Raw genomic sequence first — 13,200 nt, forward strand, 5'->3', positions numbered from 1 at the left:
CCAAAAGCCTCCCAGTGACTCCCAGTAAAGCCCCAAAGCTTCCCAGTGCCTTTTGAACCCTCCCAGTAGCCACCAGGACCCCCCTGGAACCCTCCCAGTGCCCCTCCCAGTCTGTCCCAGTGCCCCCAGTGTCCCCCAGCGCCCATCCCAGTCCGTCCCAGTGCCCCCAGTACCCATCCCAGTCTGTCCCAGTGTCCCCCAGTGCCTCCCCCAGTCTGTCCCAGTGCCCCCAGTGCCTCCCCCAGTGCCCTTCCCAGTCCATCCCATTCCGTCCCAGTGCCCCCAGTCTGTCCCAGTCCATCCCAGTGTCCCCCAGTGCCCGTCCCAGTCCATCCCAGTGCCTCCCAGTGCCCGTCCCAGTGCCCCCAGTCCGTCCCCCAGTGCCCCCAGATCCTGTCCCAGTGCCCCGAGTGCCTGTCCCAGTCCATCCCAGTGCCCCCCAGTCCGTCCCAGTCCGTCCCAGTCCATCCCAGTGCCCGTCCCAGTCCGTCCCAGTCCATCCCAGTGCCCGTCCCAGTCCATCCCAGTCCGTCCCAGTCCGTCCCAGTCAGGAGGAGGGGAACTGGCTGAGGAAGGCGCTCAGGTCCAGCTCCCCCAGGGAGGGCAGCGAGTCCTCGGGCCCCGCCCCCACCGCGCCCATCCCCCCCATGGCGCCCATCCCCCCCAGGGCGGGCTCGGGGGGCCCCCCCGGGCTCTGGCTCTGCACCAGCCGCGCGATGGCCTCGGGGTACGACAGCAGCGTGGGGGGGCCCCCCAAATCCGGGGGGGCGGCCCCGAAATCCGGCCCGGGGCTGGGGGGCTCGGGGGGGCCCAGCAGGCGCTGCACGTCCGAGGGGGTGATGGCGTCCAGGGGGGGGATGGGCACGGGGGGGTCCCCCAGGAGCGCCCCCAGCTCCAGGGGGGGCGGGGGGGGCCCCTCCTCGAACTGCAGCTGCAGCAGCGCCTCGGCCAAGGGCTCCGGCTCGGGGGGCGCCGCGACCCCCAGCAGCCCCCCCGGGACCCCGAAAGAGAAGGGGGGGGCTGGGGGGGAGGGGCAGGGGTGAGGGAGGGGCTGGACCCCCCCAATTCACCCCAAATCCCCCCCCAAATCCGCCCCAAATCCCCCACAAATCCCCCCCAATTCACCCCAAGTCACCCCAAATCCCCCCCAATTCACCCCCATTCCCCCCAAAATTGCTCCCCAACCCCTTTTACCCCCCAATTCCCCCCACCCCCCAATTTTCCTCCCCATTCTCCCCCCAAATTCCCCCTCTGCCCCCACCCCAGTCCCCCCAGTCCCCCCAGTTCCCCCCAGTCCCCCCAGTTCCCCAGTCCCCCCAGTCCCCCCAATCCCCCCAGTTCCCCAGTCCCCCCAGTCCCCCCAATCCCCCCAGTCCCCCCAGTTCCCCCCAGTCCCCCCAGTCCCCCCAGTTCCCCCAGTTCCCCCCAGTTTCTCCCCAGTTCCCCCAGTTCCCCCAGTTCCCAGCTCTCACCCAGGCTGGGGGGGTTCTGGGGGGTCTGGGGGGGTCTCGAGGGCACGGCCACGCGCCGGGGGGGCCGCGCCTCGCTGGGCGCCGGAGCTGGGGGGGATGGGGGGGGTCCCACAGTCAGGGACCCCCAGGGACCCCAAATCACCCCCCAGGAACCCCAAATGATCCCTCAAGGACCCCAAAATCCACCCCCAATATTCCCCCTGGGACCTTCATTTCCCCCTCTGGACCCCCCCCAGGACCCCAAAACCTCCCCAGGGACCCCCCCAGGGACCCTAAATCCCCCCAGGGATCCTAAATCCCCTCTGGGACCCCCCCCAAGGACCCCAAAATCCAATAAAACCCCCCCAGGACCCCAAAATCTCCTCAGAGACCCCCCCAAATGCCCCCCAGACCCCCCCCCAGGGACGCCAATTCCCCCCCAGGCCCCTCGAGGGACCCCAATCACCCCCCTGATCTCCACTAGGGACCCCAATTTCTCCTCATACCCCCCCAGGGACCCCCAAATGCCTCCCAGCCCCCCCCAGGGACCCCAATATCCCCCCCAGTTCCCCCAGTTCCCCCAGTCCCCACCGGGCAGGGGGCTGCGCTGCACGAAGGACCGGAACGTTTCCCGTGTTCTCTTGCGCTTCTCCTCGATGCACTGCAGGTCCCCTGAGGGACACCAGTGACACCAGTCAGCTCCCAGTAACGCCCACTCAGCTCCCAGTTAGATCCCAGTGACACCAGTCAGCTCCCAGTAACGCCCACTCAGCTCCCAGTTAGATCCCAGTGACACCAGTCAGCTCCCAGTAACGCCCACTCAGCTCCCAGTTAGATCCCAGTGACACCAGTCAGCTCCCAGTAACGCCCACTCAGCTCCCAGTTAGATCCCAGTGACACCAGTCAGCTCCCAGTAACGCCCACTCAGCTCCCAGTTAGATCCCAGTGACACCAGTCAGCTCCCAGCAACGCCCACTCAGCTTCCAGTTAGATCCCAGTAACGCCCAGTCAGCTCCCAGTAACGCCCAGTCAGCTCCCAGTTAGATCCCAGTGACGCCCAGTCAGCTCCCAGTTAGATCCCAGTAACGCCCAGTCAGCTCCCAGTTAGATCCCAGTGACGCCAGTCAGCTCCCAGTTAGATCCCAGTGACGCCCAGTCAGCTCCCACTCAGCTCCCAGTTAGATCCCAGTGACACCAGTCAGCTCCCAGTTAGATCCCAGTGACGCCCAGTCAGCTCCCACTCAGCTCCCAGTTAGATCCCAGTGACACCAGTCAGCTCCCAGTTAGATCCCAGTGACGCCCATCCTCTCCTCAAGACCCCGGGCAATCTCCCCAGTGACCTCCCAGTAAAGCCCAATTACTCCCAGTGACCCCCAGTCCCTCCCAGTCACACCAGTGACCTCCCAGTAATGCCGAGTTATCCCCAGTGACCCTCCCATTGCCTTCCAGTTACCCCCAGTCACTCAAAATCACCTCCCAGTCACACCAGTGCCCTCCCAGTAATGCCTAGTTACTCCCAGTCACCTCCCAGTAACCTCCCTGCCATCTCCCAGTCCCTCCCAGTCACCCCCAGTGACTCCCCAGTCCCTCCCAGTCACACCAGTGACCCCCAGTGCCCTCCCACTAATACCCAGTTACTCCCAGTAACCTCCCTGCCACCTCCCAGTCACTTCCCAGTCACCCCCAGTCCCTCCCAGTCACACCAGTGACCCCAGTACACCCTGCAGTGTCCCAGGGTGACAATGAAAGACCCAAAAAGAACCAGAACAGGACCCGGGAATGCCCAGAAGGACCCCAACCCCACATACAGACCCTATAAGGGCTGGTAGCCCCTCCAGTACCCCCAGTAGCCCCTCCAGCAGCCCTGGTAGCCCAGCAGCCCCTCCCCAAGCCCACCCTGGTGGGGCAGGGATAAGAAATCAATGGGGGCTGCAGCTCCAGGGGCTCAGGAGTGTCACAGAACACCCCAAACCCCGCAGTACAGACCCCATAAGTGCTTGTAGCCACCCCATTATCCCCAGTAGCCACCCCATTACCCCCAGTAGCTCCCCAGCAGCCCTGGTAGCCCCCCATTACCCCCAGCAGCCCCAGTACCCACCCAGTACCCACCCAGTACCCCCCCAGTACCCCCGGTAGCCCACCCTGGTGCGGCAGGTAGCGGAAATCAATGGGAGCTGCAGCTCAGAAATGTCCCAGTAGCCCCCCCATTACCCCCAGTACCCCCCAGTACCCCCATTACCCCCAGTACCCCTGTAGCCCCAGTACCCCCAGTTACCCTGGTGCAGCAGGTAGCGGAAATCCATGGGGGCTGCAGCTCAGGAGTGTCCCAGAACACCCCATTACCCCCAGTACCCCCATTAACCCCAGTACCCCCGGTATTCCCCCCCCCAGCCCACCCTGGTGCTGCAGGTACCGGAAGTCCATGGGAGCTGCAGCTCAGGAATGTCCCATTACCCCCAGTACCCCCCCAGTACCCCCAGTACCCCCATTACCCCCCAGTACCCCTGTAGCCCCAGTACCCCCAGTACCCCCAGTACTCCCATTACCCCCAGTAGCCCCCCGGTAGCCCCCCATTAAGCCCCATAGCCCACCCTGGTGCGGCAGGTAGCAGAAATCCACGGGGGCTGCAGCTCAGGAGTGTCCCAGAACACCCCATTACCCCCAGTACCCACCCAGTACCCCCAGTACTCCCATTACCCCCAGTACTCCCATTACCCCCAGTACCCCCAGTACCCCCCATTAAGCCCCCCAGCCCACCCTGGTGCAGCAGGTAGCGGAAGTCCACGGGAGCTGCAGCTCAGGAATGTCCCATTACCCCCCGTACCCCCAGTACCCCCAGTACCCCAAATACCCCCAGTACCCCCATTACCCCCAGTACCCCCATTACCCCCAGTACCCCAAATACCCCCAGTACCCCCATTACCCCCAGTACCCCCAGTTACCCTGGTGCTGCAGGTAGCGGAAGTCCATGGGAGCTGCAGCTCAGGAATGTCCCAGTACCCCCAGTACCCCCAGTACTCCCATTACCCCCCAGTACCCCTGTAGCCCCAGTACCCCCAGTAGCCCCAGTACTCCCATTACCCCCATTACCCCCCAGTACCCCCCCCAGCCCACCCTGGTGCGGCAGGTAGCGGAAGTCCACGGGAGCTGCAGCTCAGGAATGTCCCAGTACCCCATTACCCCCAGTACCCCCAGTACCCCAAATACCCCCAGTACCCCCATTACCCCCATTACCCCCAGTACCCCCCAGTACCCCTGTAGCCCCAGTACCCCCAGTAGCCCCAGTACCCCCATTACCCCCAGTACCCCCGGTAGCCCCCCAGTACCCCCGGTAGCCCACCCTGGTGCGGCAGGTAGCGGAAGTCGACGGGCGCGCTGCGCTGCCGGTCCGAGGGCCGCCGCAGCTCCATGCGCACGGTGACCGGCGCGCGCAGCGCCGCGTCCCGGAAGGGCGGCGTGCGGAACACGATGGCGACCTGGCGGTGCACGTCGGCCTGCGCGAACGAGCCCTTGGCCTCCCAGCCCTCGGCCCAGAAACGCACCTCGATGTCCTCTGGGGAGAGAGGGGTGTGGGGTGTGGGGTTTGGGGTTTGGGATATGGGGTTTGAGAAATGGGGAATGCCCAGAAACGCACCTCGATGTCCTCTGGGGGCAGGAAATGAGCGTGGGGTGTGGGGTGTGGGGTTTGGGATATGGGATATGGGGTTTGGGGTTTGAGATATGGGATATTGGGTTATGGGGAATGCCCAGAAACGCACCTCGATGTCCTCTGGGGGGAGGAAATGAGCGTGGGGTGTGGGGTTTGGGATATGGGATGTGGGATATGGGATTTGGGGTTTGGGGTTTGAGATATGGGATGTGGGATATGGGGTTTGGGGTTATGGGGAATGCCCAGAAACGCACCTCGATGTCCTCTGGGGGGGCAGGAAATGAGCGTGGGGTGTGGGGTGTGGGGTTTGGGATATGGGATATGGGATATGGGATATGGGGTTTGGGGTTATGGGGAATGCCCAGAAATGCACCTCGATGTCCTCTGGGGGAGAGAGGGGTGGGATATGGGATACAGGATATGGGGAATAGGATATGGGATATGAGACATGGAATATGGGATATGGGGTTTGGGGTTATGGGGAATGCCCAGAAACTCACCTCGATGTCCTCTGGGGAGAGGGGGGGCATATGGGATATGGGATATGGGGAATAGGATATGGGATATGGGATATGGGATATAGGATGTGGGGTTTGAGAAATGGGGAATGCCCAGAAATGCACCTCGATGTCCTCTGGGGGGAGAGAGGTGTGGGGTGTGGGGTTTGGGATGTGGGGTTTGGGATATGGGATATGGGGTTTAGGATACAAGGATATGGGATATGGGGTTTGGGATATGGGTTTTGGGGTTTGAGATATAGGATATGGGATGTGGGGTTTGAGAAATGGGGAATGCCCAGAAACGCACCTCGATGTCCTCTGGGGGGAGATGGAGGTGGGGATATGGGATATGGGGTTTGGGATATGGGATATGGGGTTTTAGATATGGGATATGGGGTTTGGGGTCATGGGAAATAGGATTTGGGGTTTGGGATATGGGGAATGAGGCGAGACAGAAATCCCGGGGGATCCAAGGGTTTGGGGGAATGCAAAGGTTTGGGGTGTCCCAGTTTTCGGGTGTCCCTGTTTTGGGGTGTCCCTGTTTTAGGGGTGTCTCTGTTTTTGGGATATCCCAGTTTTTGGGCTGTCTCAGTCTCAGGGTGTCCCAGTCTCGGGGTGTCCCTGTTTTGGGGTCCCAGTTTTGGGGTGTCCCAGTCTCGGGGTGCCCCTGTTTTTGGGGTGTCCCAGTCTCGGGGTGTCCCTGTTTTTGGGGTGTCCCCTCACCTTTCTGGACCTTGTCACACAGCAGGAAAATCTCGTCCCCGCCCCGGCAGCTCCCGGAGTTGCGATTGACGCGGCAAATGCGCAGCTCGGCCGTGCTGGGGGCGCCTGCACGGGGACAGGGGACAGGGGACAGGGGACAGGGGGGACAGTGAGGGACAGTGAGGGGACAGTGGGGACAGTGAGGGACAGTGGACAGGGGACAAGGGGGACAGTGGGGACAGTGAGGGACAGTGAGGGGACAGGGGGGACATTGGGGACAGTGAGAGGACAGTGGGGACAGTGGGGACAGAGGGGACAGTGGGGACAGTGAGGGGTCACAGGGGACAGGGGGACACTGGCGGTCATTGGGGGACACCGAGGGGGGTCTCACAGATGTCACCCAGATGTCACCCAGGTGTCACCCAGATGTCACCCAGGTGTCCCACAGGTATCACAGGGATATCACACAACTGTCACACAACTGTCACACAGATGTCACAGGGGGCCAGGGGGGTCACAGGGATGTCACCCAGGTGTCCCAGGTGTCACCCAGGTGTCACACAGATGTCACAGGGTCACGGGGTCACAGGGATGTCATACAAGTGTCGCACAAGGTGTCACACACACGTCACCCAGGAGTCCCAGGGGGTCACCCAGGTGTCACAGGTGTCACAGGTGTCACACAGGTGTCACACAGACGTCACCCAGGAGTCCCAGGGGTTCACACAGGTGTCACAGGTGTCACACAGGTGTCAGACAGGTGTCCCAGGTGTCACACAGGTGTCACACACATGTCACACAGGTGTCACACACACGTCCCCCAGGTGTCCCCACTCACGGTTGTCGTAGATGGGCTGGGACAGGACGGGGGGGAGGGGCTGCAGCCCCCCCGGGCCCCTCACCCACACCTGGAAGCAGAGCCTGACGGCGGCCAGGTCGTACTCGCCCCCGCGCTGCTCCGGCGGCACTGCCCGGGACAGACCAGTACAAACCAGTATGGACCAGTATAAACCAGTATAAACCAGTATAAACCAGTGAACCCCCCCAGGAACCCCCAACTGACACCCCCAGGTCGTACTCGCCCCCGCGCTGCTCCGGCGGCACTGCCGGTACAAACCAGTACAAACCAGTATGTACCAGTATGGACCAGTATAAACCCGTATAAACCAGTATAAACCAGTGAACCCCCCCAGGAACCCCCAACTGACACCCCCAGGTCGTACTCGCCCCCGCGCTGCTCCGGCGGCACTGCCAGTACAAACCAGTATGGACCAGTATAAACCAGTATAAATCCAAATAAACCAGTATAAACCAGTGATCCCCCCAGGAACCCCCCAACTGACACCCCCAGGTCGTACTCGCCCCCGCGCTGCTCCGGTGGCACTGCCCGGTACAAACCAGTACAAACCAGTATGGACCAGTATAAACCCATATAAACCAGTCCAAACCCGTATAAACCAGTATAAACCAGTGAACCCCCCAGGAACTCCCCCAATGACACCCCCAGGTCGTACTCGCCCCCGCGCTGCTCCGGCGGCACTGCCGGTACAAACCAGTATGGACCAGTATAAACCAGTATAAACCCATATAAACCAGTGAACCCCCCAGGAACTCCCCCAGTGACACCCCCAGGTCGTACTCGCCCCCGCGCTGCTCCGGCGGCACTGCCGGTACAAACCAGTATGGACCAGTATAGACCAGTATAAACCAGTATAAATCCAAATAAACCAGTATAAACCAGTGATCCCCCCAGGAAACCCCCAACTGACACCCCCAGGTCGTACTCGCCCCCGCGCTGCTCCGGTGGCACTGCCCGGGACAGACCAGTACGGACCAGTATAAACCAATACAAACCAGTATAAACCAGTACAAACCAGTTATCCCCCCAGGAACCCCCCCAGTGACACCCCCAGGTCATACCCACCCCTGTGCTGCTACTCTGGCACTGCCCAGTACAGACCAGTATAGCCCAGTATGCACCAGTGACACCCCCAGCAGCCCCAGGACCACCTCCAGTGCCCTCCCAGTAACTCCCAGTTCCCTCCCAATCCATCCCAGAGCTCCTAGCTCCCTCCCAGTTCCATCCCAGTCCCCTCCCAGTCCCTCCCAGTGCTCCCAGTACCGTTGAAGGGGTTGTTATTGGTGCGGATCCGCTCGGCCACGGCCGCCTCCAGCTCTCTCTTCTTCACACACTGAATCCCCAAATTCTGAAAACTGAAAATTGGGGGGGTCAGGGGTCAGGGGTCAGCCCGGGTTTTGGGATCCCCCCCCCCCGGACACTCCGGGGCAGGGACCTCAAATCTCGGGGGAGGGTCCCATATTTTGGGCTTCCCCCCCTTTTTTGGGTGATACCATCTGACCTGAAGAGGATTCCCTGGTGTTTTGGGTGATACCATCTGCCCTGGAGGGGGGTTCCCCAATACTGTGGGTGATCCCACCTGCTCTTTTTGGGGAGGGTTCCCCTTATTTTGGGGGGGTTTCCCCATTTTGGTTGATCCCATCTGCCCTGGAGGGGGTTCCCCAATATTTTGGGAGATACCATCTCCATCAGGGGGGGATCCCCACCACTCTGGGCGATCCCACCTGCTCTGTTTGGGGGGGATTCCCCATTTCTGGGTGCTCCCAGCTGCCCCGTGGGGGTGTCCCCCCCAATTCTGGGGTTGTCCCCGATTTGGGGGGGGGTTTCCCCAGTTTGGTGTCCCAGTTTGGGGTATCCCTGGTTTGGGCTGTCCCCCCCAGTTTGGGGGTCCCAGTTTGGGGGTCCCGGTTTGGGGTATCCCCAGTTTGGGGTCCGAGTTTGGGGGTCCCGGTTTGGGCTGTCCCCCTCGATTTGGGGTCCCAGTTTGGGGGTCCCAGTTTGGGGTATCCCCAGTTTGGGGTCCGAGTTTGGTGCCCCAGTTTGAGGTATCCCCAGTTTGAGGTATCCCCAGTTTGGGATTTCCCAGTTTGAGGTTTCCCCAGCTTGGGGTATCCCCAGTTTGGTGTCCCAGTTTGGTGCCCCAGTTTGGGGTTTCCCCAGTTTGGGTTTCCCCAGTTTGGGATGTCCCAGTTTGGGCTGTCCCCCCCAGTTTGGGGTCCCAGTTTGAGGTATCCCCAGTTTGAGGTTTCCCCAGTTCGGGGTCCCAGCTTGGTGCTCCAGTTTAGGTGTCCCGATTTGGGGTTTCCCCAGTTTTGGGTCCCAGTTTGGGGTCCCGGTTTGGGCTGTCCCCCCCAGTTTGGTGTCCCAGTTTGGGATTTCCCAGTTTGGGATTTCCCCAGTTTTGGGTCCCAGTTTGGTGTCCCAGTTTGGTGCCCCAGTTTGAGGTTTCCCCAGTTTGGTGCCCCAGTTTGGTGCCCCAGTTTGGTGTCCCAGTTTGGGCTGTCCCCCCCAGTTCGGTGCCCCAGTTTGGGCTGTTCCCCCCAGTTTGGTGTCCCAGTTTGGGCTGTCCCCCCCAGTTTGGTGTCCCAGTTTGGTGTCCCAGTTTGAGGTTTCCCCAGTTTGGTGTCCCAGTTTGGGCTGTCCCCCCCAGTTTTGGGTCCCAGTTTGGGGTCCCGGTTTGGGCTGTCCCCCCCAGTTTGGTGTCCCAGTTTGGGCTGTCCCCCCCAGTTTGGGGTCCCAGTTTGGGGTCCCAGTTTGGGGGTCCCAGTTTGGGGTCCCGGTTTGGTGTCCCAGTTCGGTGTCCCAGTTTGGGCTGTCCCCCCCAGTTTGGTGTCCCAGTTTGGGGGTCCCAGTTTGGTGCCCCAGTTTGGGCTGTTCCCCCCAGTTTGGTGTCCCAGTTTGGTGTCCCAGTTTGGTGCCCCAGTTTGGGGGTCCCAGTTTGGTGTCCCAGTTTGGTGCCCCAGTTTGGTGTCCCAGTTTGGGGTCCCAGTTCGGTGTCCCAGTTTGGTGTCCCCCCAGTTTGGTGTCCCCCCAGTTTGGGGTCCCACCTGTGCACGCTGCGCTCGGGGCTCAGCTCGGCCTCGTAGAACCCGTCCCTGCAGTCCCTGCCCACCAGCTCGTGGGGGTGGGGCCGGTGCGGGGGGTCCTTGGTCACCAGCGACACCCGCACCCGGCCCGGCCCGCGGTAGTTGTTCACCTGCGGGACACGCTGGTCAGACTGGGCCGGACTGGGTCAGACTGGTTCTGACTGGTTCGGACTGGGTCGGACTGGTTTGGACTGGTTCTGACTGGGTCAGACTGGTTCTGACTGGTTTGGATGGGTTTGGACTGGTTTGGACTGGTTCGGACTGGTTTGGACTGGTTCTGACTGGGTCAGACTGGTTCTGACTGGTTTGGATGGGTTTGGACTGCTTTGGACTGGTTTGGACTGGTTCGGACGGGTTCTGACTGGGTCGGATTGGTTTGGACGTGTTTGGACTGGGTCGGACTGGGTCAGACTGGGTCGGACTGGGTCGGACTGGTTTGGATGGATTTGGACTGGGTCAGACTGGTTTGGACTGGTTTGGATGGGTTTGGACTGGTTCGGACTGGTTTGGACGTGTTTGGACTGGGTCGGACTGGGTCAGACTGGTTCGGACTGGCTTGGACTGGTTCGTACTGGTTTGGACTGGGAGGCCCACAGGGATGCTGGGCTGGGTCTGGGGGAGGTGGGTGCTGAAGCCCCCCTGGTGATGGGAGCACTGGGGGGGCTCAGGAAGGGTGCCAGGTGGTTACTGGTTTATACTGGGATGCACTGGGACACTCACAGGTGGTGGGGAGGGTCTTGAGGGTCACTGGAGGCGCTCAGGGAGGGTCCCAGGGTGTTACTGGTTTATACTGGTTTATACTGGGATACTCATACAGGTGGTGGGGGGGGGTTCTTGGGGAGCACTGGGGGGCTCAGGGGGGGACCCAGGGTGTTACTGGTCTATACTGGGATGCACTGGGACTCACACAGGTGGTGGAGGGGTCTTGGGGGACACTGGGAGGACTCAGGAGGGTCTGACACAATAACTGGTGTATACTGGTCTATACTGGAACACTCATGCAGGTGGTGGGGGGGGTCTTGAGGGACACTGAGGAGCACTGGGGGGGCTCAGGGAGGGTTCTGGGTGGTTACTGGTCTATACTGGTCTATACTGGCCCGTACTGGGACACTCACGCGGATGGTGGGGGGGGTCTTGGTGCTGTCGCTGCTGTGCTCCCCGGGGATGGGGGCACTGGGGGGGCTCAGGGAGGGTCCCGGGTGATCCATACTGATCTATACTGGTCCATACTGGTCTATACTGGTCCATACTGGTCTATACTGGTTTATACTGGTCTGCACTGGTTACTCACGCGGATGGTGGGGTGGGTCTTGGTGCTGTCGCTGCTGTGCTCCCCGGGGATGGGGGCACTGGGGGGGCTCAGGGAGGGTCACGGATGATCTATACTGGTCTATACTGGTCTATACTGGTCCATACTGGTCTATACTGGTCTGCACTGGTTACTCACGCGGATGGTGGGGTGGGTCTTGGTGCTGTCGCTGCTGTGCTCCCCGGGGATGGGGGCACTGGGGGGGCTCAGGGAGGGTCACAGATGATCTATACTGGTCTATACTGGTCTATACTGGTTTATACTGGTCTGTACTGGTTTATACTGGTTTATACTGGGCACTCACGCGGATGGTGGGGTGGGTCTTGGTGCTGTCGCTGCTGTGCTCCCCGGGGATGCTCCCTGCCGAGCGCCCCTCGCACTTGTAGCGGAACCTCATCCCGCGCTGCTTCGGCTGCTCCAGGATCTCCACGAACGGCGCCGCCCCCACCCCCTCTGGGGGGGGCACGGGGGGGCCGTCAGCCCCTCCCCCGCCCCCTCCGCACCCCCCCGGGGGGGTCCCAGACCCGCGGGGGACCCCCCAGACCCCCCCATGGCCCGGGGGTCCCCACTCACCCTGAGCGCCCCAGTCCTGCAGGAGGAAGGGCAGAAGATCCGGGGGGGTCACTGGGGGGAAACGGGGGCGCGTTAAAGGGGGGCGGTGTGGGGAGGGGGGGGTTCAAGGGGAGCGTCGCAAGGGGGGGCACGTTAAGGGGAGGGGTCGTAATAAGGGGGGGGGGGTCGCATTAACGGGGAGTCACAATAAGGGGGGGCACGTTAAGGGGAGGGGTCGCTTTAACGGGGGGGCACATTAAAGGCGGGGTCACAATAAGGGGGGGTCAAATTAAGGGAAGGGGCCAATTAAGGGGAGGGGTCGCTTTAACGGGGGGGGTCACATTAACGGAGGAGTCACAATAAGGGGGCGTCACATTAAGGGGGGGTCAAATTAACGGGGGGGGTCACAATAAGGAGAGAGGTCGCATTAAGGGAGGGGTCGCAATAAGGGGGGGCGCAATAAGGGGAGGGGTCGCTTTAACGGGGGGGCACACTAAGGACGGGGGGGTCACATTAACGGAGGGGTCACAATAAGGGGGCGTCACATTAAGGTGGGGTCAAATTAAGGGCAGGGGTCGCAATAAGGGGGAGTCTAATTAAGGGAAGGGGTCACATTAAGGGGGGGTCAAATTAAGGGGGGGTAGCAATAAGGGGGCGGCACATTAAGGGGGGGTCATAATAAGGAGGGGTCACATTAAGGGAGGGGTCGCAATAAGGGAGGGGTCGCAATAAGGGGAGGGTCACAATAACGTGGGGTCTCTTTAGGGGCTGTCGCAATAAAAGCGGGTCACTTTAGGGGGGTCTCTTTAATGCAGGGGTCTCACCCCAACCCCCCCACGGAGCCGCCCCCCCCCTCCAAGACCCCTCACCCCCCGCTCACCCCGCGAGCCCCCCGACGTCACTCGGGACGGAACAGCCCCGGGGGATCCCCCCCAGCCCGGAACAGCCCCGGGGGGTTCCACACTCACCGTCCTCCATGGCGGGGGGTCCGGGGGGTCCCGGGGGGGGCGGGGGGGGCACGGCAAGGGCGGGGGGAGGGGGAGCCCCGCTCGCGCCGCCGCTCGCGGAAGCGCCGCGCGCCCACGTGACCAG

General features: G+C 61.9%; 1 protein-coding gene across 2 annotated transcripts; it reads right to left on the reverse strand.

The window, feature by feature from the left end:
- Positions 1 to 485: 485 nt before the first annotated feature.
- RELA (RELA proto-oncogene, NF-kB subunit) lies at positions 486 to 13,160 on the reverse strand. Of its 2 annotated transcripts, XM_056510224.1 has the most exons (11): positions 13,077 to 13,160; positions 12,130 to 12,180; positions 11,861 to 12,009; positions 10,209 to 10,357; positions 8,425 to 8,516; positions 7,141 to 7,269; positions 6,324 to 6,428; positions 4,792 to 5,004; positions 2,043 to 2,123; positions 1,473 to 1,559; positions 486 to 1,020 (listed from the first exon to the last, which is right to left on the reverse strand). In XM_056510224.1, the coding sequence occupies exons 1-11, from the start codon at positions 13,084 to 13,086 to the stop codon at positions 548 to 550; spliced, it is 1,539 nt and encodes a 512-aa protein (XP_056366199.1). In that variant the 5' UTR covers positions 13,087 to 13,160; the 3' UTR covers positions 486 to 547. The 2 variants fall into 2 exon arrangements, with proteins under 2 accessions (XP_056366199.1, XP_056366197.1); XM_056510222.1 differs by lacking the exons at positions 11,861 to 12,009; positions 12,130 to 12,180; positions 13,077 to 13,160 and adding an exon at positions 11,363 to 11,476.
- Positions 13,161 to 13,200: the final 40 nt, after the last annotated feature.

Source organism: Oenanthe melanoleuca, chromosome 25, assembly GCF_029582105.1.
Source record: "Oenanthe melanoleuca isolate GR-GAL-2019-014 chromosome 25, OMel1.0, whole genome shotgun sequence".
NCBI classification, from domain to species: Eukaryota; Metazoa; Chordata; class Aves; order Passeriformes; family Muscicapidae; genus Oenanthe; species Oenanthe melanoleuca.